The sequence below is a fragment of the Colletotrichum aenigma genome (assembly GCF_013390185.1).
Source record: "Colletotrichum aenigma strain Cg56 chromosome Unknown KSG_Cg56_contig07, whole genome shotgun sequence".
Classification (NCBI taxonomy): domain Eukaryota; kingdom Fungi; phylum Ascomycota; class Sordariomycetes; order Glomerellales; family Glomerellaceae; genus Colletotrichum; species Colletotrichum aenigma.
The window spans coordinates 4,022,384-4,047,760 of NW_023500913.1; the positions used below are offsets into that span (position 1 = coordinate 4,022,384).

Consider the following 25,377-nt stretch of genomic DNA (forward strand, 5'->3'; position numbering starts at 1 on the left):
TCTTGGCCCAGATCCCAAAGGACCGGGATGACACCTTGCCCTGCCTTGCCCGCCCGTCTCACTCTCACCGACACAATTTCATTCACCTTCATCTCACTGCACCGACATTGCCATTGAATCGACGCCCGTGTTACCCTGAGACCGACGGCAAGAAAGCCATGTTGAGCTGCGTTCCGTACGGCGCCAGCAACCCTCTCCAACGGCCCTGATGGCTCGATACCAGGGCCTCGACTCGTCCGACCTGTTTCGCTTCGATACCCTCCAATTGCGCGATGAGATACTGCTGATTGACGGGAGGACGGCCTCCAAGGTTGAATACGATGAGTATGTCGTTTTCAAGAAGGACAGCAGCGTGCTCTCGGGTTTGACCCCGGACGATGAGGGCGGGAACGATGTCACTTTCAAGCTCAACCACGATGAAGAGAGGCCAGGCTACCAGATGCTAGACCTCGCTTTTCGCCGCGGCTGGGTGGTGGACCACAATGTATGTCATCCAGTTTCTTTATTTGTCTTCATGAGATTCAATTGCTAATGTTGAACAAGGGTGACTTTACTGAAGAGCCTGCTCGCGATCCCTCCCTGGTGCTAGACGGGCGTGTGAAAAGAGTGTGAGTGACAACAAGCGCCGACACACCGAGACCACAGCTGACAATCGCAGCATCTGCTTCCGCCACAACAAGTCTCTCGACCGCCGAGAAGACGGTCTCACCATGACCCCTCAAGACATAGACGCCCTCAAATTGCACCCTGCAACCCTCCAGTACTCCCGTCGCGTCACCAACGAGTCCCGCTTCTGGTCCCTCGACCAGAACAAACTCAGTCTCATCCTCTCCTTTTCCAGTAACCCCAGGACACCCTACGACTTCATGTCCATGACCTACGACATCCGCAGCCGCACAACAACGCTGCTCGTCCGCCAGAGCTACCACCCTCGCATGCACAACCTCCAGAACCTCGACGAGTACGACCAACGCCTCGAGGCCTGCCGCGCCCACTGGGCCCACCCCTTCATCACCCCTGTCGTCCTCCTTCAGGTCCAATTCATGCGCACCGAGGAGGCCGTCATGGAGAACATCAACCACGTCAGGGCTCTCGAGTGGGAAGTCAGCAACATCGCCGGCTTCGAGGCCTTTGAGATGGAGCGCGAGCGGCGGTCTAAACTCATCCGCCGCCTCACCTTCTCCGCCAACAATGACAAGCAGCCGCCCTTGGCCGGACCAATGAGTATGGCCAACCTGATGAAGAGCGCTCATGACGTGTTGAAGGAGTCCATCAAGCTGCTGGACACGGTTCGCTGGATGGAGAGGGTGGTGAAGCTGATGCTGCTGACCGGCAACGAGCTCGCGCAGCGCATGTCCACGGGAGAACAAATCAACATGCGCCTGCACGATCTCAGCGCGAGGAATTTCGACGAGGATGACCGCGATCGCCAAGACCAGCAGGCGCAAAACGACGAGCCCGCGACCGGCCCGCCATCGCGGTCGTCTGCAAGCACCCGGAGAAGATCAATACCGCCCGATCCTCTAGCCGACCCTTCGGCCGACCCTCTTGGAAACCACTGGCACGAAATCAGACAATACCTCGAGGGTCTTCAAAGAATGTGCATGGGCCTAGAAACGGACCGCCGTATGTCAGAAGCTCGTTGCCGAGCCCAGATCGATATCGTAAGTCGCGTTCCCCTATCCCACCGGACTCCGTCTAACCACTCCCCAGATCTACTCCAAAATGGCCCAGGAAGACAACGTCCTCAACGCCCGCATGGCCGTCGCCTCCTCCCGCGACTCCTCCTCCATGAAAGCCCTCGCCGTCATCACCGCAATCTTCCTCCCGGGCGAGTTTCTCGGCACCCTCTTCGGCATGTCCATGTTCGACTGGCAGGCCTCGGGCGAGGACGCCGACTCCTCCACCAACCCCTCCACTGAGGGCTCCTCCACCAACCCGAAAGACCCGATCCCCGTTCTCAGCCACCTCTTCTGGGTCTACTGGGCCACTGTCATCCCGCTGACGGCCATCATCCTCTTCGCCTGGCGCGCTTGGTGGGTGAGCCAGGACCGCTACTTCCGCCGGCACCTGTCGCGCGAGCTGAGCGAGGAGCGCTACTGGACTGCCGACGGCAAGCCGCGCGAGCTGGAGCACTCCTTCTGGTGGGACTTCTTCTACCTGTCCGTGAGGCGGGACGAGAGGCCTGCACCGACGGCGGATCCGTACGGTAGTCTGGACCTGTCGCCGAGTCTGAGCCAGGATAAGGACGAGCTGCGGTCCCCGAGGGAGACGACGGCGAGGAGGGGCCAGATTTCGTTTATGAGGACGCAGAGCTTGCGGCAGCGAAATCATGTTGCTGTATGATACTGGCGATGATCCATCTGTTTGCGTATATAATGTTCTGCGTGGGGAGGCATATTGAGCGTTTGTTTGGAGTTGAAGGCTGCATTTTGATAGATGTGACACGATATTTACGCTTGTATGCGCGATATGGAATTGCTGCGAATCTGAAGATATGCCATAATCATTTTCACAAGTATTGCTCGCATCATACGCCCGTGTTACGAGGCATTGGGCGTTGCGTGGGGGTCGTTGATGAGTGATTACTGACCCCCCACCTTTGTGGGGTACATAGTACACAGATTTGGACAAAGTTTTCATCAAGCACGGTAGCTCAGGGGTAGAGCGCTGGGCTCATAACCCAGAGGTCCCTGGATCGAAACCAGGTCGTGCTATCTCTTTTGAAATTTTGCTAATTTGTTGCACTTATTGCTCGAGACCTTTCAACCTGGATCGTGTGTTTTTTTGTTGTTGCTATTTGTTCTGGACATCGACCTTTCCTTCCTTGGATTTTTGACGGTAATATTCTCTACAGGCATGAATGTTCGTTACAGGGCAGTAAGAGACGTCAAATATGAAGAGTCCGCCTATTTTTCGTGTGCTATACCGACTACTTTTTCTGTGGCCATACTCTACTTTACCGTTGTTACTTCTGTCACTATTGCTTCTATCGTCGTCGTCGTTTCTATCGTCCTCGTCGTTTCTATCGTCGTCCTCGTTTCTATCGTCGTCCTCGTCGTCCTCCTCGTCGTCGCTATTATCCCACAGGAGTAGCTAAGTACATAGGAAATATAGCGGCGCAGACACAGGAAAACTCGGCGGTCTCATTATAAAATTCAATTTGCCAGTACACAATCAACCTGACATCAGAACCGAGAATCAGTAATCACATGAGTTCAGCTCACTTATGACTTAACTTTCATCGTATTCTCTCTGACACAATGGTTCTGCGGTCAACTCAAAGGTAAACTTTCCCATTGTCTACGTCTCAGACCCGATGGCCGAGTGTTGCTCAGACCTCAAGGCCATGTACTTGTTTGGTTGCTTTGTATTTGACTCCCGCTTTGAAGACCTTTCATTGGCATCGTTCACTCTTTCTGGGAGGACAATGGGCTTGTATAAGATCACACGAAAGCGCACAAGACCCAGACTCAGAACAAGAGAACCAGAACATCAAAATAATTCATCCCAGTTTCTATTTCTTATTTAAGCGCACTTCCACGCCAAAAGGGATGAAAATGTCAGACTACAGCCCCAATCGACACGATACCAGCACATCCACCCTCGCACTTTCAGAACACACATCTTCCTCCATATACTCAGACTCAGACACAGACACAGCCAACATGTCCGGCCCCGCGAATAACCCGCCCCAAGGCTCACGCTTCACAAACCCTTCTGCTTTCCCCCTTGAGATCCCCGGGATGAGCCCCTTGACATCTCCCGTTCTCGCCGACATCTCTCCTATCAACACCGACGATAAGATTTATGAGCATGATCTCAATGGCATGGACAAGGATGCTCGGGATATGATCATGGTAGACGCAGGTCGTAAATACGTGATTCCTGAATCATCAGACCCCACGGAGCCTCCCGTCTTGGCTACGGTCTGGGACACGATCAGCAGAGACCAACAGCCAGGACCTGACCGCGAGGTCCTCTTCAGCGCCGAGCTGGAGTTCTGGGTCCAGGTCTCTGCCGAGCAAGGCAAAGCACTCACTCGTCCACCCAGAAACTTTGTCAAAAGCGTTCATGACCGGGATGAATGGTTGGAATCGCTCCACCTCCAGTATCGCATTTGTAGATACCTCCGAGAAGAAGCGGGCTTCTTCTCCGTACCATGGTCCGCAGACGAAAAGACGAGGGCACTACGGGAAAAGCATAACCAAGAGATCCTTGATGGTTTGCACACCTACGACGCGAGCGGCCACTGGGACGTCGTGGTGCAAACCAAACAACGCCTGCCTGAGGAGAATGACAAAGAGTGGGAAAGATACAACAAGGACTGGATGCTCGTGCGTGTCCAATCTCCTCTAATGTGGTTCTCTGAGGAAAACATCAAGCGGTTCGATGCCATCGCGGTCGCTTTGAAGGACATGCCCGACCTCACCATTGGGCTAGACCATACACCTCGTCTGCGTGTCAGCCTCAAGCCACCGTCCGGCTTTACCCTGCCAGACCTCAAGAAGCTCCTCACTTTTCTGTGGTCTGTCTCCCCTCTGATCGACACCCTCCACGCAAAGTACTGCGGTCCTGGCTCACTCATCGCCCCAGGCCTCGAGTTCTCAGAAGTCTTCAACTGCCTCCCTCATACTTGCCTATCCGACGCCGAGTGGCGCGCTCCCAGAGAAGAGACAATCTTCACTCATGGACCTCCCATCAAGACGACCACCAAAATGTTCCAGACCCCTGACGTGATGCGCAACTCTTCCTTCTCCAAGTACGCCCTCCTCGAAGTCGCAACCGCGGAAGACATCCAAAGCCTTGTCAGCATGGCCGATATCACCATACAACACGAAGACGGCCAGGTCTACAATCATCCTGGCGCGTACGACTTTTCCGGCCTCCTCAAATCCAAACGCGGAGACCAGAGAATCCAGTTCTCGCAGCACGCCGGCACGATGGACTTCGCCGCCATCTCTAACTGGATCAAGGTATGTCACGGCCTCGTCTCCTTCGCCATCAATGCCCCTCGCGACCGCATAGAACACATCCTCTCCTTGAACTCGCCCGTTCAAGGCACACTCAACACGTATGACGTACTTGAACTCCTCACAGATATCGACCTGTCCCCGCAAGCCGAATACTACCGCAACCTCAACCCGCGCCGCTTCCCTCCAGACCTCGCTGCCCGCCAACCCTGTCCCACCATCGACCTCGAAGAGCATTCCTGGCTCTCCCCTTACACCTTCGGCGTCGAGCTCGAGTTCCTCCTCCCCTACGCCCTCGAAGTCCCCGACCGCCACGAAAAGCGTTGGACCTACGTCCTTCCCTCCGACATCGGACCAGCCTTCATCTCCTCTACAATTTACGAGCACACCAGCGAACACCTCGCCGCCCTCCTCAACAGCAAAGGCCACTTCAGCGCAACCTACAACACTGTCAAACAACGCAGGGACGAACCACCCCACGCCCACTACGCATCCCACCTCGCCACCGTCTCCGCCGTCCGCGGCCGCACCGTCGACATCGTCCCCGGTGCCTCCCACATGTACCAGCTCTGGCACGTCTCCCAGGACTCCAGCCTGACGAAGCACCTCGGCCCGATCCTGGGCTACTCCGGCGGCGTCTCCGGCTTCGAGATTTCCTCGCCCATCTTCCGCGACCGCGCGTCCGACTGCCGCCAGATCCTCGACGTGCTCGCCATCCTCCGCGCCGAGACGCGGCCGATGCTGGACGGCACCTGCGGCACACACGTCCACGTCGGCTCCGTCCGCCCCTTCACCCTCACCGCGCTCAAGAAACTGGCTTGCCTCGCCTGGGTTGTGGATCCCATCCTCAGCACGCTGGTGCACCCCGTCCGCGGCGCGGTGCACCATGCCGCGCCGCTCCGTACGGGGTCCAACCTTGCGGAGAGCACGAGCCTGCGCAGCTACGAGGACTTGTTAATTGGCGGGGACGATAAGATGTTGGCGGTTGAGATTGATTCGCATCTCCCCATGCGCGGTCTCACGAGCCGTCTGCAGGATGAGTTTACGTGTATTTGGAGCGCGAATGACCATAATAGGCTGACCGGCCTGCTGGCTGCTGCAAATTGCACTTTGCCCCCGCGCGGTAGCATCTCATTTGACAAGATCAACTGCATTAGTGGCAGTGCTTTTCCGTATGGCCCATGGGAGCCGGTTCTCGTGGGCACCATCGAGTTTAGAGCGCTCGAGGGGACCCTTGATCCGGTTTTGATCGTTCATTGGGCCCGGCTGGCGGTCGCTGTTGTACGTACGGCGGTGGAGGCAGAGCCTGCTGAGTTCTTCAAGATCATGACCAGACTCCTGAAAGAGCGCAGAAACAGCAGAGAGCGACTCAAGTGCTTCCTGGAAATTGTTGGCATGGGACATACGTACTCCTACTGGAGGGAGATACCCGAGAAGAACAAGTCCCTCGCGACACTGGTCGAAAAGTGGCATCCGAAGAATCGGTGGGTTGGTGATGAGCCGAATTTGGCGTGGATCGAGCGGAACGTGGTTGCTCTTCCCAAACTCCCCAGAGATGCAGCTGACGAGCTTGAGAAGACTTTCAAACGTTGATTGCAGGAATAAAGAAGGGTAAGTTACACATGCAGATGCTGAGCTACGACATGATGCAGCATCACCACCCCGCAATCTCACGACTGCAGATTCTTTTAGACAAAGGCTGCCGCAAGCAGAAATGTTTTAGATAAGGTTGGTGTCACAACTCGGATAGGCAAGCGGAAAATGTGATGAAATGTGCAATTGCAAAAAGGTATCTAGACTGTGTAGTCGCAAAATATTCTACCCCTCAGGGCAGTACCAATCACCATGTCAGGTTTTCCACCCCAGATAGCAAATGATGAATGACCAGATCCCATGCAGAGTGTCTCCCAAACTCTGACCCATGTGACTTGAGAAGAGAATTCAGATTTCCAGCTGAAGCAGCTTAGAAGCTCCACTAAACATCGCCAATCTTGCCAGCGCCAAGGTCGGCAAAGGCTCTGAAGACGGCAGGGCTGACGTCAATGTGGTCAACACCACATCCCATACACTTGTCGACGATGGTAGCAGTCTTAGTGATGCCGCCGCGGGAGATGGTGATCGTCTTGCCACAGTTGGGGTTGTTGTTGGGGTTGCCTCCAGCATCATCCATGGTGATGTGGGAGATGGCGACGACCATGTCGTTGTCTCCGTTGATTCTACCACAGGAGCCCAGCGAAGGGTTGAACCAGGTCATGACACCAGAACCACTACCACGGCGGTCAAGGGAGTTGTTCTCAGCACTGCAAACACCAAGGTCAGAACAAGCCAGTGAAGAAGACAAAGGAAAAGATACGTACGGCTGGATGTCAGCGTGAACGCGGCAGACAGTGTAGAGGAACCACTGTGACTCCGAGTTGCCGTTGACAGTGGAGGTGGCACATCCGATGCGGGTGGCCTTACCCGAGAGAAGCTGCTCTGTATAGGAAAGAAATTAGCAAAGGAAGGGGCGTGGATGCTGAAGGAACGTACCGGCAAGACCAAGCTGCTTGGCAACATCAGTAGACTGCTGCTGGCCATCGGCGTTGAGCCAGTTCTTGGAGGATTCAGTGATGGGGCGAGTCATCTGGACAGAGGTGCGGTCCTCAGTGCGGAACATACTGAGAAGCTCACCAGCGCCGTTGCGGCCAGAGGCAGGCGCGTGCTCAAGCTTGTCGTCAGCGGCAAGGTTCCCGGACCAGACGTGGGCATCCTGCTTGAGGGCATCATCCCAGGCAAGAGGAGCCTGGCCGACCTTCTGGCGGGCTTGGTTGATGAGAGCGAGGCTCTGGAACTCGTCGGTGCTCAGAGGTGCAGCCTGGATCATGCCGAGAGTGGCAAGGCCGATAGCGCTGGCAGTGATGATAGACTTGGGGAACATCTTGATGGTGTTATTGAGTGGGCTTGGGGAAAGAGTGGATTTGTCAAAGAAAGATGGAAGATTGAAGTGAAAGTGGAAGGTGAAAGACTGAAGGACCTGGTAAAAGACTTGAGTGGTGGGTGCGATGGAGAAGAAGTTGTGAGGTTGGTGGGAGAGAGAAGGGGATTATATAGCCTAAAGAAGGAGGGTTAAGATGGTGGCATAGGTAAACACAGGAAGGAGTGCAGATCGCTCTTCCTGCTGTTAGCAACAAGCACCACTTGAAATGAGGCCATTTGAGCAAGAGAGGACTTGCAGACAGGAAGAACAAGCGCAGGAACATCCCCAGAGAATCCACATCTCCACCCCCAAGAAGCTTAGCGTCAAGACTTCAGTCACAGCTTCTGCAGAGATCTCACGCTGACCTCACTCATTGGGGACGTGCTTTCCATCTCACTGGTCGTTCCTGCTTCAAAGGAAGTTGCCATGTCTGAAGAACTGCTGTTTGTCTGCCAGGGATAGGAAGCTACCCCGCTCCCGAGGACTGAGCTTCTTGGAGCTAAAATGATTCGAAGGCGGCCGAATCCAGATATCCATGAAATCATAAGCCTCTCTGAAGCAATTTGTCTGCTTTCAGCATTTAGGGGGAGGGGGGTAGGGTGCTGCTTGTTGGTTCTAAGCAGCCTGAACAAACACACTTTTCTATGAACGTGATAAGCCATAACAAAGAAACCCAAGGTAGTACAGGGAGCTCAGCTTCTGCAGTAGATATGATTTGAGGTCATGTATGATCGCACAGTTGATGACACCGGAGCATTTTTGAAAATGCAGATACTCTCCTCGTCCAATACAGGACATTCTCAAGATGTCCAAATCGCTACGCCACCAAGGTATGACTGACTCTTTCCAGCTCTTGGAGAATATCTCCCAATTGGCACTCAGTAGAAATCAAATGAACGTCCAAAGTCGATTCTTAACTTCTTAGCACTGGCTGATGTACTTGCCCCTGCATCCACATCGCTCTCACCCCCTTGTGACACGGTACACCACAGTGCTGCGTATACAGGCACACAGTCAGGGTCCTGCCGGCTTAGCCCTTAGGATGAGACTTGAAGGTCTCCATATGAGAAGGTGAGATGTTAAGGTGTGTAGAAGGCATTGAACAGCGACTGACATTTGATTGGATAAATCACGATTGTGGTGATAGTGGTGTCTCTGCTGGAATTAACCCAAACTTACGTCGGAGTTAGCCACCACGGCTGATGGCCTCCGTCTCTCAAATGAGAGACATCTAGAAGAACTTATATTTCAACTTGAAGTCATCTGAACTATTGTTTGGCTTTTTAGGGAATTCTTTCCTGGTTTCCGAGGCGAGCGTGGTAGTTACTTCGGTGTAGATTTCGGTGGATGCCAGTCAGCCAAAGAGGAGCCGGTGAGGTCGGTGAGTAAGCTTTGAGCTAAGCCGCTTTGGGAGCTCAACGTCGGTCGGGAAGTGCCGACTTGATTTTTCTGACGCGCCTTGCTGCTCCCCAAGTGCATTTCCAACGCGGTCCACATCCCACAGTCGGCGCTCACCTCCACGACTAGCACCCGCGGCGTGCAAGCATCGTCAGCCCCGTCCAATCGAGCATTGTCGCCAACGACACAGCGAACCACGATCGAAATCGCGCATGCGCATTGACTCTCGTTCAGCATCGTCCCGCCGCCCTTGACGTGTCCTTCCAACACCACCGCCCTGCGACAGCTTGCGATGATCCATTGGGTCTACTAGCATCACAACATGGACGTCCGATCAAAGCCCCAGGCGTTCCTGTCTACGTATGCGCCACGTATTCGAAGCTACAACAACTCTCTCTTGACACCTGTCCTGCAAGCCGCGGGACCCTCTGCACCCCTCTCGCGAACGACAAAGCGCGGAACCACCATCATCAACTACGCCGAAGATGGATACGACGACATCGACGATGACGATGATGATAGCCGTCGCCGCCCGACTGGCTTGCGCAGTTTGAGAAGAGAGGACACTGCCAACAGGCTGGATCTGTCTGATAAGGCTGGCAAGGATACAAACGAGCCGGTCGACGTACAAGGCATCTGGAGAGACTGGTTTGGCAAGGGACGCCAGGTGCGAAGCGACCAACAAAACTCAGCGCAGGCCGACTTGCCCCTTACGCTGATTCCTATTCGCATCGAGCTGGACATTCCGGCGTTCGTCCCCCAAGTGCCATTTCCCTCAGCGCCTCACACCGTCGACACCAGCCTGCCTCAATACCGTACGCAGGAAATGACGCCGCCCTACCGACTACGCGATAACTTCCTCTGGAACCTGCACGAAACTGTCATCACGACTGAGCAGTTCGCGCAGACCTACGTGCAGGACCTGGATTTGCCGAACCGCCACAACACGATGCTCGAAATCGCCAAGCAGATTCGCACGCAGCTCGAAGAGTACGCAGGCGTCGCATTGCACCCGCTGTTCCATGCGCAGTCGCAAAACCCCGGAAACAACGACGCGACAAAAGCAAGCTCTGTAGCCAACCACGAAGAGTCCCCCACTCCTGCTACTGGCGCCGTCAGCCGCTCCGATACCCCTATGCAGAATGGCGGCTTGGGCACACCAGCCAGGGCCAAAGAAGCGACCTCAGCTCCAGACGTTACCGCACACGCCACTCCCATTCCCGTTGGCTCCGATGAGTACGACCATGATGACGCCTACCGATGCATCGTAACCCTAAATATCAATCTTCAGTCGACCCTCTACACTGACAAGTTTGAGTGGTCTTTGCTGCATCCTCCTGGCATGCCAGAAGCTTTCGCTGCCCAGACCTGCGAAGATCTCGGCTTGACTGGCGAGTGGGTTCCCGCTGTCACACATGCCATCTATGAAGCAGTTCTCCGACTGAAGAAGGAGGCCTGTGAGGCCGGCGGCCTTGTCATGGGATGGAATGGTCTCCGCGAATTCCCCAACGATGCTACGGCTGGAGCAGATGCCGGATGGCGTTATGACCCCGAGAATCTGGGTGATCCTTGGGAGCCCAAGGTCGAGTTCCTCAGCAAGGAGGAGATCGAGAAGCGCGAAGGCGATAGAGAAAGACAAATCAGGCGACTCCGCCGTGAAACTGCCCGTTTCAGCTCAACGACTGGCTTGGTCGGTGGCGTGCCATTCTCTGGTTTCGGCAATGTGGTCGAGGCTGTAGAGGAAGAGCGTATGGGCAGAGGCGAGCGATCCAAGAAGAAAAGGCGATTCCGCAGTCTAAGCCCCGTCGGCCGGTCGGGCACGCCAGGCGGACGAGGCACTCCCGACGTTGGATCCGGTTATGGTGCTGGAAGCGGTTTGTCGGATCAGGAGCGGTTGTCTTGGAGATGCGCTCACTGCGCTCTCTGGGGCTCCAGTGTTTGGGCGGTAAGACCTGGGCCCAATGGACCAAGGGTAAGTCTCTCAATTATTTTACTCCATCTGATGTGCCCTCGCTAACTTTGAACAGTCATTGTGCCAAAACTGTGGCCTGCTCTTTGAGCGCGACGGAAAGTTGCCTCGCCAAACCAAGAACATGCACCTTACTGTCATTAGAACAGCATAATAAACAGATCGGTTACTTTGAGGTGGGCTTCGAGTCGAATGGGAAAATACGGAGTTCCCGGCAGATGACCTCCGATTCTTCAGGATTTCGGGCTGTGGGCCAATGTTTTGTGTGTATAAGAGGCGAGGAGGACGGTTCTGGCAGGCGTTTCAGGGGTATTTGGGCCTCTGGCCAACAGGCAGTCAAGGAGTCCGGCTGCGAGCAGGGTTGCGAGATATTCCACTGCTTTTGGAGTAATACATATCGAGACACTGCCTCCTGGCAGATATGATAGTGTAGATTAGGTGTTCAAACCATTACACACTTTGGCGAGCTCTCGAAAACTCAGCATCAGATCAAGATTCACCATATAGTTATTGCGACTATCGCTTTTGGTCCAGTTCGTTCTCGAGCATCGAATGGTGTGGTAAAGGAGGTGTGTACAGTGCGTGTTACGCTGTAATATCGGGTCCATTGGAAAAGCGCACTGTATCCACCTAGCAGCGACGAGCACTGTCCCCTCCTCACCACTCCCAACTTCACACGAACAACATCGTCGGACCGGTCGACATGTGAAGCTCGATTTTCTTCCACGGAACAGTGCCACTTTTGCGACGTTATTTCCGCCTTTTGATCACCAGCAATCCGCGGCTCGCACTTACTAACGTTAGCTTCTCTGGTTACAGCCGCCAATGCGACGTCGTGGCGAGAGGAAGCCAAATCGGGACGTGAAAACCACGGAGCCTCGACTTCAACCTCCGCAATGCGAACGCGCGCTTTTCCTTTAGGGGAATGTCACCAGCAACGAATCCACCAGCACGACTTTTCCCGGGTGTTTGGGCAGACCGCCGACCCCTCTGCCCGTGACGGCTGGAGCTTTCGGGCGGTACCTGAGAGGCACTGACGCCTGGGTGCAGCCTGGCTACGCATTCTTCACCGTCAAGATCTGGGCCGGGTGGTGGGGGCCCGCTTCTCGCTTCTGCGGCGATGCCGTGAGATTCAGGAGGAGAACATGCGCAGAGTCAAGTGACTCCATGTTGTTGACTGTGGTGGGTGTACGCTCAGGCGTTGAGGACATCTGGAAGCTGACGGTCATCCAGCCGATAACTATGGCTGAGCCCGTCCGTCGGCCCATTCTGCCCAAACCCGCAGCTTGAGCATCGCCCGAGGCGACAGATGCCAATTTCGGCTGGTATTTCGAAGCAGACGAAGATCAACTTTGGCGCTTCTCGTTGCTGTCCAAACCGGTCCCGTCCCGCTATTTGCGGCGCTTTGCTGTCCGCAGCTTCAGTTCGGTCCAGTCTACTGCTCACGATAAGACTTTCGCCCAGTCAAAATGCCCTCTGGGTGACGCGGTATGGACTCCGTCATTCCTCGCTTAAGCGCCACGTCGATATTGCCAACCACACGCGTTGTCAGCGATGGGTGCCCTCTGTCGTATCCCGCTCATTTACGGCTTCGTCGCGACACTCGCCTATCACCACGGCCGGCTGCTGCCGGCGGGGGCAAGGTTTCACGTTCCTGGCTTCAATATGAAGTCGCAGACGTGTGGCGGCCACCCTTTGTTAGCGAGCTGTTCGTGCCTGGCACAACACGCGTCAAGGGAGACGGGCCCGAGATCGAGAGTAATACACCAAATGCATGCAACCTCACGATGCCAGAGCACAAGAACAACGCACTATCGAAGCACTGACGGCTCGCGTTCCCTTAATTCCGAATAGCTAGTCGGCATTCTCCCCGGAGCTGTCAATCAACTTCACCTGAGGCTCTCCACATCGTCAGCCTCTCTTCCCCGTGGAGTCCTCCGCACATCGACGCCACCGGCTTTGGACTGCACGTCGTCGGAACTGGCAACCGTCAGAACATCATAGCAACTACGTGGGCACGGCTCATCTTCCGTCCACCCTGACGCAAAACCTATGCGGAATCTGCGAAATGACAAAACCCGGACGGCCCAAGCCGATGATCGCTTGCCTGGAAAGGGCTCTCCACACAGCCACCTGATGTTCGGCTATGAGGATCTTCCAGATCTAGTTTGCAAGAGGATATTCGGATACGCACGCTCCACAGGAATGTCTCATCCGAGCACGATTTGCCCACCATCAATCACAAGCCCAAGCATGATAACGACCAGAAGAGATCTTGACAAACGCGTGGCGAGGAAGGATGATCTATGGTTTCGGTACTGAATGCGGCGTCGTTGACATTTCTGCCGATCACCACCATATCTGGTCGTGATCTGGACCCTGCCATGGTGAGAGGCTGAGCTCAAGCTTCTTGATCCTCGCCGCCCAGAGGCTTCAGCTTTCTTGGTTATCACGGCTAAATAGAACGGCCCTTGGCAAGTTGCGACGTGGAGAAGATGTTGTCCGAGAGCGGGCTTGTCGCGTAAAGGTCGCATGCTAGACGGCCAGGGGCTTGACAGAGGTATTGCTGCGTAGGATTACACCGTGGCAGCCTCCCAAAGAATCCCGCAGTACCGAAGACTAACCGAAGCCGGTTATGCAGAGGTCAATGTGACCATCAAATGGTGTGGTGGTGGTCCAGCCGCCCTGCTCTTAACACATGCATTATGGGAGTCTTCATCCGCCGCCAGATTGGATCGGTACCCCATTTATCTTTCTCCAAATTGCTGTTCATCTGGTTCTGAACCCGTCCACTTGGTATGCATTTATTACAGTGTTGATCAATTAATAACCTAAAGTCGAAGCCAAGTTGGCCGAGAGTATTGGCAGCGCAACTGCATCTCTCGCTGAAGCTTGACGACTTCAAATCTATCACCGTCTGATCAGACGGTCTGGCGGCGACTGGAAACGAAATAGCGTACCAAGAAACCAAAGATGGCGTTTTTGAAAGCAAGGAACAAAGCGGTGCATGGCAGTCAATGCCGGGCGCCCAATGGCGTTATGCAGGGAGTAGCTCATCCCGCAATGATGTGCCATGAAGGTTGGGCAGAAGACCCTAAAATGGTGCCGCGAATGCGGGGAGCGACTCCAAAAGGCATCACTCGCGTATCTCTGGTGTATCACAGGCGAGAGGGGGGCACAAAGGCACATCCCGAGTTAAGCCGACGAGTCTGGCGATGTGTCTTTCGGCGGCGACGCAGGAACTCGGGAACATCGTGAGGGTTGCTGGTGGGGTGAGAGTGACGGGATCTTCGGGAAGCGAAACGATCACGAGGTGGCGCCGACTTTTCCAACTCAGGGAAATGAGACGTCTTGATTTCTCACGATGGCTTGCGCCTTTTTGCACAGATGTAGGCTGACTGAACGATTCGAGGCAGTGGTACTCGGCGGCTACCCCTCCGTGTTGGGCGCAGGGGAAATAAGTGCTCCAATGAGCTCGGCCGGGAGGCGTCCCACATCGGGCAACCTCAGTATGGATTTTCGACTCGGTCGCGCCAGCTGGTCTGCTGAGAGGTGTGACCAGCCGCATGGCCGGACGTGACATCGTGCGTTTACCTCGTTTGAATCGGGATCCTAGACAATTAGAACCCGCGTGGGCGGGTACCCCAATCTTGCCGCCCATTCTCCAACTCGACGATGGGTATGTGCCTTCTCCAATATTGCCCAATTTGGCTAGCCATCCAAACCTTGGCTCGACGACGAAGCATCTTGATCCATGGTTGGGTGTGTTCCTGGAAGATGCCAAGCCGACAATCTCGCTCACGCTTCTGTCCGGACCCGCGCCTCGCACATTGTCAACGATTTTGCCCCGCTATCTCATGAGCTTTTCCAGCCTGTCAAGTATGTCTGAATGGCTCTTGACTACGCCAGGCCAGGATTGCCATGGTCAAGATCGTCTCACGGCCCGGATGCCGTTTACTGTCGGATCTCGCCCTAGCTAGCCGTAAGCTTAGCTCGGAAAGCGGGAAGCTCGAAGGCTACTGTGGAAAATGCGCGTTTCAACCGACTTACAGATCATCAGTTCTCCTGGAGAATACCTCTATATAAGATCATCATCTCGCGACGAGAGTTCGGTTTCTTTCCTTTCATCCTCATCCCAGCCATCACACTCTCTTCCTCTTCTCAGCCCAGCATCCGCTCCAACACCACGTCGTTCACGATGCAGACCAAGTTCGCCGCTCTCGCAGCCCTCGTGGCCGCCGCCCGCGCCCAGCAGGCTTGCTCCTCTCAAGCAGAGGTCCACCCCAAGCTGACCTGGCAGACCTGCGCTACTGGCGGCTCCTGCTCAAGCGTCGCCGGCTCTGTCGTGCTCGACTCCAACTGGCGATGGGCTCACACAGTCGAGGGCTCGACCAACTGCTACACGGGCAACACCTGGAACAACACCTACTGTGCTGCCGGCCAGGGCGCCAACTGCGCCACCAAGTGCTGTGTCGACGGCGCCGACTACCCGGGCACCTACGGCATCACCACCAGCGGCAGCGAGCTGAACCTCAAGTTCGTCACCACCCACGCCTACGGCAAGAACATTGGTAGCCGTGTCTATCTCATGGAGAGCGATACCAAGTACCAGGTGAGTTGCCTTCAACTGTTAGTAGACGCTTCCGTGTACTGACCAACTGCAGATGTTCACCCTCCTTGGCAACGAGTTCACCTTCGATGTCGATGTCTCCAACATCGGCTGCGGTCTGAACGGTGCTCTGTACTTCGTCTCCATGGACGCCGATGGTGGTCTGTCCAAGTTCTCCACCAACAAGGCTGGTGCCAAGTACGGTACCGGATACTGCGACTCGCAGTGCCCTCGCGATGTCAAGTTCATCAACGGTGTTGTAAGTACACGATGAGCAGTCCTTGTTCAATTTGGACGCTAATCATCTGCCAGGCCAACGTCGATGGCTGGAACCCCTCGAGCAACGACGCCAACGGTGGTGTCGGCTCCCTCGGTGCCTGCTGCGCTGAGATGGATATCTGGGGTACGCAAACTCTCAACCAGCTTCTATATCTGACAGTTGACTGACATATTCTCACAGAGGCTAACAAGATCTCCACTGCCTACACCCCTCACCCCTGCCAGAACAGCGCCTACCACTCTTGCGTCGGCGACGCCTGCGGTGGAACCTACTCCTCTGACCGTTACGCCGGTGACTGTGATCCCGATGGTTGCGACTTTAACTCCTACCGCCAGGGCAACAAGACCTTCTACGGCCCGGGCTCCGGCAACACCATTGATACCACTCAGAAGCTCAGCGTCGTCACCCAGTTCATCAAGGGCTCCGACGGCGTCCTTTCCGAGATCAAGCGCTTCTACGTCCAGAACGGCAAGGTCGTCCCCAACTCCCAGTCGACCATCTCCGGCAACTCTGGCAACTCCCTCACCCCAGCCTTCTGCTCCGCCCAGAAGACCGCCTTCGGTGACACCGACATCTTCAACCTCCGCGGCGGCTTCGCCCAGATGTCCAAGGCCGTCGCCGCCCCCATGGTCCTCGTCCTCTCCCTCTGGGACGACCACTACGCTAACATGCTCTGGCTCGACTCCACCTACCCCGTCAACAAGGCCGGCCAGCCCGGCGCCGACCGCGGAACCTGCCCGACCACCTCCGGCGTCCCCGCCGACATCGAGTCCAGCGTCCCCGACAGCAACGTCAAGTTCTCCAACATCAAGTTCGGCCCCATCGGCTCCACCTTCAACAGCGCCGGCACCACCAACCCCGGCACCACCACCTCCGCCACCATCAGGACCAGCACCACCAGCACCGCCCGCACCTCTTCGACCGCCAACCCCGGCACCGGCACCGGCGCGAAGCAGTACGAGCAGTGCGGCGGCCAGGGCTGGACCGGCCCGACCACGTGCGTCTCGCCTTACACCTGCTCTAAGGTCAACGACTGGTACTCCCAGTGCTTGTAAGCGATTCCAGAGGCGAAGAGCTTTCCGTTGCTTCCTCTGACGCTGTGAGATGGGAATGAGTGACGACAAAGACTTGGGAGAAATAAAGACTGCATTGGCTGGGATAAAAGGGGGATCCTTTGAGAGCATTTCTCCCTTTCTGAGAACAAACCTTTCTTGTACATATTGAACAGCTTTTCCCCTCTGTTGGCATGGTTTTCATGCTGATACATCGTATATAAATCCAACCATTCGTTTGCTAAACCCCCTTCGCTTGATCCTGTGGGTGACGACGGAAGTCTGAAGTATCCGGGGCGGAAAGCTTTGGATGTTCGAAATATTCGAGGTAAGACAGTGAGTGGCTTTCTTGATCAAACTTCACTCAGCGCAGAACGATCAGTCTTCTCGTTGAGGCTGCCTAAGTTTCCTTGCTAGGGAGACTGTTTTCCCTGCAAGTTCACATAGAGTCGATATCAAGGTATTATTATCGTCGTTGTCGCAATCATCCCCATCGAAGTCACCAAGTGCATAGGAAAATCAGATGGCCTCTTCTCGTCTGGCAAGTTCGGCTCACAGGGTGTTGCATATCTCGTCTAGCCGGGTCGATGAGCAGCTTGCCTCACCTCGGTGACGTGTCTCCCTCATCCACCCTCGGTGTCTCCTTTCTCCCAAGAGGCAGCTGCCTGCCTCGGCCACCGAGCTCTTTCCCCAAACTCATCAGAAAGAATTTTCACCTGGGCGCGACCGCCTCGCTTGAATCTCACCGCCTGAGGCGGTCGTCGACTTTGTTTTCCTCTCAGCTCGCCCACACCTACTACCTCCTCCTCCTCCTCCTCCTCCTCCTCCTCCTCCTCCTCCTCCTCCTCCTCCTCCTCCTCCTCCTCCTCCCTCCCACCTCACCTTCTTTTCTTCCTCCCCATCCTTCACCCAACTCAACCTTCTTCCCTTCACTTTCACCACAACACCACATCACAAGAGTCACAATCGCACAACCACGGCGCTACCCCTTCTTGCCTTCGGCAGGAAGGGGGAGCAATCCTATTACTCTCTTTTCCCTCTTTCCGCTCACTTCTTCTTTGCGATTTCCATCCTGTGCGCCTTCTCAATTAACTCACGATCGTCTGGCCCATGTGCCCGCGAAATCATCTCACCAAAACCCCTCCGACGAAGTAGGTCGGGGACGCTTGCCGTCCAGGGCGTTGCCGTCAACTGCCGGGCCTGCCTTCCGGTGTGCTCCTCGTACTCCGGTACCGCGACACGTCCAAAACCACCACTGCAGGGCGAAAGCCGGGCAAGGGGTGCGAACTGTGGAAACCCAGATCTTTCCTTTTCTTCTTTTCAATCCACACCCCCAAGAGGCATGAGGCCGTACTTGGGGCGAATTGCCAACTTCCTACTCAATCAAACAACGACGACACTGTCCTCCTGCCTTTGCTCCTGCTGTTTTCCGCCAGGTCTGATGCGAGGATCGCCAGTCTGCCTACCTACACACACCTTCAGGTACGTCAACGCCCCCATTCCTGCCAGCACAAATCTTCTCTTTCCTGTTTCCCTGTCCTCGTCATGATTTTTGTACATCGGTTTCCAAATGCTTTCAGCTGCTTGGGTTCAAGAGGATGCGACGTTTTTTTCCAAACCATCTCTAATCCTTCAACCATGGCCTGTCTTTCCTCAAACGACGATTTGCTAACCTCTTGCTAGATCCATTCGCTAGACAACCCACAACGATCTGAATGTCTCATGGTCCTTAGCAATGACCTTAAACAGCTTTCCCCAGGCTACGCACGACTTTCCTTCAAGCCCTCGACCTCCGTGCACGGGTTCACCCTACTCAAAGTCTTCCAACGCCTTCCCGCCTTTCCTACTTCATCACTATTCCGAGACTCTGCTCTCACTCTTCGACGGATAGACCCGTTACACCCCGAGCCATGCCAAGCTCAACTGTTCGAAAAAGCAAATCTTCCTCGTCAAGTCAACTCGAGAGGTTTGCTCGTTCACCCTATCAATCCGAGACCACGCTATAGCGCCTTGGGATCTCACCTTGACGACGTTCGTATGCGTTCGTCCCTGTCTTCATCAACAAACTTCGGCCGGCGATTCAGTATGGCGAGAATGGAGTAGGGGGTATGCTCTGCAGCCCTTTTTTCTCTTTCTACAACTCTTTTCTCTGCTTATGCTTGCATTCCGCCGGACCCTGTGTATCAACCGTTACAATCGACCTTCACTGCAACCGCCAAACTGACTGACTGACTAATGCCGTTACTGGCTGGTGTCGTTGGTTTTCTTTAACACTGGACAGATTGGCGACGCAAACCGAAGCGATCGATTATAATGGACAACCACAGCAAATCCATCAAAGCCCTTGGCACCCTACTTTCTGTTCTACAAGATACTCAAAGCATGTCCTTGGCACCTGACACATCCTCATGCCTCGGTCAATCATTCGACGAAAGGAGGTCCCATGGCACCCTGTCCTGCTACCATTCATGGTAGTTGAAAACATGTCCCTGGTACCCAACCCACATCGACTGCACACCGGTCTCGGCACACCCGGCACCCCATTCTTTGGGATACCGAAGGCACACTCCGATTGAAAAGATCTCGTTTGATCTTGGAATCACAATTCAGCACGCATGGACTGGAATGGCTCTGGTCTTCCCGGCCGTCATCTCTGGTCCTGCAAACCTTCACAACACCACACCACTTCACAGCTGTTCTGATGGCTTCGGCCAATCTCTTCCTCAGTTTCCTGAAGGGTTCATGCCCTACTACTTTCACCGGCTCATGCCCAAGCCCTGATGGAAGCAAGCATGGGACTGTTTGCTCCCGTCACGTACGGATTCCCGTCATTTACGTTCGGTGTATACCGGGCTGTAACCCCTTTCAAAAGCCCAACCAACAGGAATATCACCTCGTGTGTTTTCTGTTCAATTGAAAAAGCTGAGACTGGTCCTGGGTATGCCTCGCTTCCCTCTTTTCTGTCCCGGCCGACGTAAAACTGCCCAGCGCACGCTCTCTGATGCACAACGACACCTGGCATCATAGCCTGAGATCTCCCCGACCTCCAGCGACATGTCCTCGTGCTTCGTTTCATGTACATCATCTCACAGCCGCAACTCCGCGCCCCGCTCTCAGTCCAGTGCCGAGAGCGGCCGCAAGCATGTTTGTGGTCATCACCGAATGGAGGGGCATTCGTCACCAAATATCAGCGTTGCGCCATGGTCAAGACAGAACAACAAAAAACTGCCAATTTGCCGGATGGCACCTTCAGTCTTGTCGACTACTCAAGTTCACTATGCTCACCCGGCCTTCGTGGCCAATCATTTGGAGGTCAGATCTGGCACCATGCCATACAAGCATGTCCTCATCAGCTTTGCATATTATCGCCTCTGTCTAACCCAGGACTTCCGGTCCAGGCGCCGGTTGCGGTAGACACCAAATGCACCCATTCACCAAATACCTCGATCGACATGACACAAAGGAAGGGGGCAGTTATTCGTGGAGTAACAACTATTGGAAGGTTTCTCCGGCCAGTCTATAGACACTGGCAACCAAGGCTTTCGTGGCGGAGGATGCTGGCTCGCCACCAGCAGGGAGGGGAGGCAGGATGCAGGTAGACTAGTACATCCGAATGAATGTCTTCTTTCCCACTTGACGGTTCTCGTGATGTCGCGATCGGACTACCATGCGTGAGGACTTTTACTAATCGATTGCACACTTCCGACTTTTGGGCCGTTGAGGAACTCGAGGATTCCGACAGCAACCAACGACGAACGAAACTCTTTGCAAAACTTTACAAGTTCAGGAAAATGACGATGATTGGTCTGGTTCAGTCTACATTTGACGACGACTCGGACAGTGCTGGTTGAAACCATTATCAATATCTTCAAGTACCCGGCGGAGGCGCATCGCTGCGACCACCGTCCGCATGCCAACATAGATCTCCCCACCCGATGTTTGACTCCGTGGTATATATACACACACGCAACGCACCTATGCCCAAAAAGAAATGCCGCCTCCATAACCAGAATGCCTCCAAAGTCTTCTCCGCAACCCCAAAACTCCTACTGTGTGTTTGTGTTTGCGTTTGCGTTTTCTCTGTTATCTATACGTTACTTTCATGCTTGGGGCCAGTTGGCCGCGGGCCCGGCGGTGCCGTTCATGCCCATGTTGAGAAGGGCATCAATATCGCTCATGCCCTCGTTCTCGAGGACGTTCATCAACTCCATCTGCTGCTGTTGGCTGAGACTGCCCTGGCGCTCCTGCGACCAGTTGAAGGGCTGGCCGCCGCCGAGATGATCAAGGCCGAGGCCAGGATTCTGGTGATTGAACCCGTTGACCTGGAGGGAGTCGCCGAAGAAGCTGTTGCTCATGGAGCTAAAGGCGTCGGGGTTGATGAATGGTGGTGGCGGGTTAAACCAGTCGTTGACTGGATTGTAAGACGGCAGCGGCCGTTGCGGGGGTGCTGAGGTCGGCGGCATGCCAAAGGCCGGCCCCCGCTGTCCCGGGTGCGGCGGTGGCGGTGGGGACATGTTTGTGCTGTGCTGCACCATATTCGGCGTGCCTTGTTGAAGGATAAGAGGGGATGAGTGCATAGCGGGAGTTCCCATTCCTCCCGGCGTGCTCATGGGTCCCGGCGTGCCCATTGGCCCAGGTGTGCTCATGGGTGGCGGCGAGATGGTGGAGCTTGAATTTGTTGGCGTCCCGATCGGCTGGCTCATAGGTCCGAATGACTCCGGCGGCGTCGGCAGCGCGTTGCCAATGGTACTCGGCGGCGATGAGGAAGTATAACCAGGCGTGGTTGTCGCCGGCGGAGTTGCATCGTCCGGCATGGGTGAATCAGGAGGATACGCCGAGAATCGGCGGCCCATGGAGTCGGCGGTCGGGTTGCCCCAGATAGAATTTGAGCGGAAAGTCGGCTGGGGGGGCGGGAAGCTGTTGTCCCACTGGAATGTGTTCATGGACTCCGGGGTTGCGTCGAAGACGAACCCAAATTGGGGAGGATTGTGGGGCGGGTTGACCTTAAACGTCGGGGCTGCCGAGGGTGCCGTAGATGCCGAGTTCTCTGAGCCTTGCGGCGAATCGCCGTCAAACATGGACGGGGGAGTCGTGAAGGTGCTTGAGGATTGCAAGACGGGAGTGTCTCTGGCTTCGTAGCTCTGCAAGCACGCCTTGGCAAAGATGGAGTAGAGTTGGACAGCTTGAGCAGTGCCTGGCCAGCGCTCCGTACATTGCTCGAGAATATCGAGCGTCTGGTCGCTCAGCTCTTCGACTTCTTCTCTTGTGTGAGCCTGCCGGATTTCGGGATACGAGATCGTCCACAGCAGGGTGTTGAGAGACATGTAGAGGTTCAGTAAGAAGACCCATGTGATGTCGACAGCTGCCTTCTCCATCTGCTGCTTTGAAAGGTTGATAATGTATGAAGCTCCCTCGAAGCAGATAGACGCGGCTCGAGCTGACGGCCTGGGGACTTGTGGTGACGGGCGGTAGAGGAAGATGCGCATCTGATGATATCTTCCGGTGAACCTGGGATTGTGCGATTAGCTGTGTCCGCAATGGATTTATCATCGCGATTGCACGATAAACTTACCATGGCCTGCACCAAGCCGGGTTTTGGGGCGACGAGTCGATCCAGCCTTGAATTTCGCGCTCCATCTTGGCAAACCAAGGGTGATTCTCATCTCTGGGTTCCTCCCGTTTCTTCTCGTACAGAACTCTCCTAATCTCGGCTTGCTCCATGCGCATTTTGAAAAAGTGCAGGGCGACAAGTTTGTTCTCGCTTGGGGGCCCCTGAAGAAGACCTTCGGAAGTGATGTACTCGTCGTCGACAGTAGCGAAGGGCTCGACGTCCATACGGTCGTCTACTTTGGAGAACCCGTTGGGTCGGCCCATGCTGTGTGCCAGGCCTGCCTCCATTGAAGTGACAATGTAGGCAAGACGACGGCGCATATCGAGGGTCAGGGGGTCCAGTAGGCCCCCCTGAGCAATGGTCTTCTCGTCGGTGAGGCCCTCTGCTTGACAGATGCGAGTTGCCAAACCGACCATGTAGTACACGGCGGTCCTCGTCGGAGTCAGCAACGAGTACTGGCCGATCAGGGCCAGACTCTGCAACGACTTGAGGTCCTTTGGACAAACGACCGCCTCAAAGTGCTCCATAGCCGCGAGGTAGTAACTGTCTGCCAGTCCGGCGTACTGCGGATCCAGCTTCTGTAGACTGATTGCAAACACCATGCGGACTATCAGATTCTTGTAGGGATCCTGGTCACCCGCGAATACGGCCTCGAGGTCTTCGAGGAACTGTTTCTCGTGCAGTGTGGGCCAGAATACTTGGGCTGTACGAGACATGCGTTAGAAGGTGAAAAGTTAGGATACGCGGCAAGGAGCTTACATCGTTGGCAGAAGACGTCCACCAGCTTGTTCGCGACGGGTCGTGTAGGCAGAGCAGCAGCTGGGTGCGCGCTGACCATTGGATAGCTCTTCTTGCGGTCCCTTGTCATGACGATTGACTGCATGCGCGTCATTCTTCTCGCGCGTACTTCTGGGATCAACTCGGATATTCTCTTTGAATCAGTGAAGAGCTTCGCGCCCTGGACAAGCAATCGGGTCATGGCAATGCCACTGCTTGGGCCCAGGTATCGAGGCGTTTCATCGGTATCGTTCAGCTTCACCAAACCACCAGGGCGCACCATGTCCTCGTCGATGTGGGAGAACTCGTCGTCTTCGTCGGTGTACTGGCGTAGTTCCGCCTCGAGGGCGCGCACCTTCTCCTGAAGCTTGATGACATAGTTGCGGTTGATCTTCTTTCCCTTGGTAGTGTCGAAATACTCGCATACGGAGCCTGCACGTTCGCACGGAAGGCAACGAGGTAGGGTCGGATCGCATCTAGTTTTGCGCTACAGAGGAGGATAGGTCAACACGGGTCAAAGGGAGGACACTCCTGGTATCACATGGTGGGGGCCAAAACAGGGCGAGGACGGTGTACACACCTGACGGCAGCGACAGCAAGCGGTGAGAGTATGGGCAATGCGATTCGAAGGACCATCGCCGTCGTGGTCGTCGCCACGACTAGGCGGCGGACCACGGATCTGCTGGTGGTGGTAGGCGTGAGGCGGAGGCGGCGGGGGAGGATGGTGATGGTAGGGCGGGTTTCGCGCCATCATGTTCATGTTGTTCACATTGCCCAGGCCATGGCGAAAGACGGCGGCGGCATCCATCGGCCGGGCTAGTAGCTGAGGAGAATCCCCAGCTTAGATGTCGTGAAGGGTCTGAAGAGGTCGCGAGGGCCGGAAGAGGCGGTGCTGCTCTCCACGAAGCTTGCGATGAGCGAGGAAGACCTAGAGAGTCCGGGAACTAGAAAGACAGATGCAGTTGGCGGACGACGGCAAGTGGTTCACGAGGCGGAGATGGTGGTAGATGAGGGGTTCGATCGGGTACAGGTCGAGGCAGTACGTCTCATGGTTTGACAACGGGTTCTCGTCTTTGGCCAGTGTCTCGGAAGAACGGGCTCGAAGCTATTCGCGCGAGGGAAGAGGATAAGAGGGGCGTTCTTCGTCGCGTGGACTCGGCGGTGGTCGATTGTTTGGTCAGAGGCGTCGAGCATGGGAGACGAAAGGGACGATGAAGGTCCCACTTTGGAGGTCCAAGTCCAAGTCCAAGGACTCACTCGCAAGGTCGTCCGCCCGCACGCCCGCCGACCGCGATCCGCAGACCAGCGGGCAGGGCAGGGCAGTCACTGGCAGTCAGCTCGCACGCCAAAAAAAGGGTACATCGACTTGGTACCTACACCACACCTCAGCCCATGCTGTACCTTAGGTACCTACCTTACTCCGTACGGATACTCACAGTGAGTGACGGTCGGGCGCAGTTGTCGTGCGGCGTGCATGGTTGGGGGCGCTGGCGGTGCGGCAGTGGTGGTGCTAGGTGCCTGTCCTGGTGCAGGAGGCAGTGGGGAATGTGGCTGCCGGGAAAAAAAAAAGATACCTCCGTGACAGCGATGATCACGGCGGGCCACAATGTACCTCTTAAGACGCAAATGCTGGAGAATAGCCCCCGAAGTCCACCAGAGGACGGGGTGCTGATTCGCTAATCATGGCATGTTGGAATCGGACAAGGCGACGGGCAAGGTTCACAGGTACCAAGGGCCAGTAGGGGCGTTTCA

At 55.4% G+C, this 25,377-nt stretch overlaps 6 protein-coding genes across 6 annotated transcripts; 4 read left to right on the forward strand and 2 right to left on the reverse strand.

The window, feature by feature from the left end:
• Positions 1 to 208: 208 nt before the first annotated feature.
• CGCA056_v011357 (uncharacterized protein) lies at positions 209 to 2,346 on the forward strand (the record flags this gene model as incomplete). The annotated part of the gene is made up of 4 exons (XM_037326603.1): positions 209 to 484; positions 544 to 608; positions 659 to 1,664; positions 1,714 to 2,346. 4 exons carry the CDS (start codon positions 209 to 211, stop codon positions 2,344 to 2,346), a joined length of 1,980 nt encoding a protein of 659 aa, XP_037176020.1.
• Positions 2,347 to 3,560: 1,214 nt separating this feature from the next.
• CGCA056_v011358 (uncharacterized protein) lies at positions 3,561 to 6,566 on the forward strand (the record flags this gene model as incomplete). Its single annotated transcript, XM_037326604.1, has 1 exon — positions 3,561 to 6,566. The coding sequence occupies one exon, from the start codon at positions 3,561 to 3,563 to the stop codon at positions 6,564 to 6,566; it is 3,006 nt and encodes a 1,001-aa protein (XP_037175847.1).
• A 382-nt stretch (positions 6,567 to 6,948) lies between these two features.
• On the reverse strand, positions 6,949 to 7,890 carry CGCA056_v011359 (Allergen Asp f 7; the record flags this gene model as incomplete). The annotated part of the gene is made up of 3 exons (XM_037326605.1): positions 6,949 to 7,273; positions 7,331 to 7,448; positions 7,503 to 7,890. 3 exons carry the CDS (start codon positions 7,888 to 7,890, stop codon positions 6,949 to 6,951), a joined length of 831 nt encoding a protein of 276 aa, XP_037175936.1.
• Positions 7,891 to 9,649: 1,759 nt separating this feature from the next.
• Positions 9,650 to 11,450, forward strand: sfh1 (Chromatin structure-remodeling complex subunit sfh1; the record flags this gene model as incomplete). Its single annotated transcript, XM_037326606.1, has 2 exons — positions 9,650 to 11,299; positions 11,355 to 11,450. The coding sequence occupies 2 exons, from the start codon at positions 9,650 to 9,652 to the stop codon at positions 11,448 to 11,450; spliced, it is 1,746 nt and encodes a 581-aa protein (XP_037175180.1).
• A 4,044-nt stretch (positions 11,451 to 15,494) lies between these two features.
• On the forward strand, positions 15,495 to 17,240 carry cbh-1 (Exoglucanase 1; the record flags this gene model as incomplete). Its single annotated transcript, XM_037326607.1, has 4 exons — positions 15,495 to 15,908; positions 15,961 to 16,164; positions 16,218 to 16,308; positions 16,366 to 17,240. The coding sequence occupies 4 exons, from the start codon at positions 15,495 to 15,497 to the stop codon at positions 17,238 to 17,240; spliced, it is 1,584 nt and encodes a 527-aa protein (XP_037175181.1).
• A 4,097-nt stretch (positions 17,241 to 21,337) lies between these two features.
• On the reverse strand, positions 21,338 to 24,385 carry uaY-1 (Positive regulator of purine utilization; the record flags this gene model as incomplete). The annotated part of the gene is made up of 4 exons (XM_037326608.1): positions 21,338 to 22,745; positions 22,810 to 23,551; positions 23,608 to 24,057; positions 24,259 to 24,385. 4 exons carry the CDS (start codon positions 24,383 to 24,385, stop codon positions 21,338 to 21,340), a joined length of 2,727 nt encoding a protein of 908 aa, XP_037175182.1.
• Between the last annotated feature and the right edge of the window lie 992 nt (positions 24,386 to 25,377).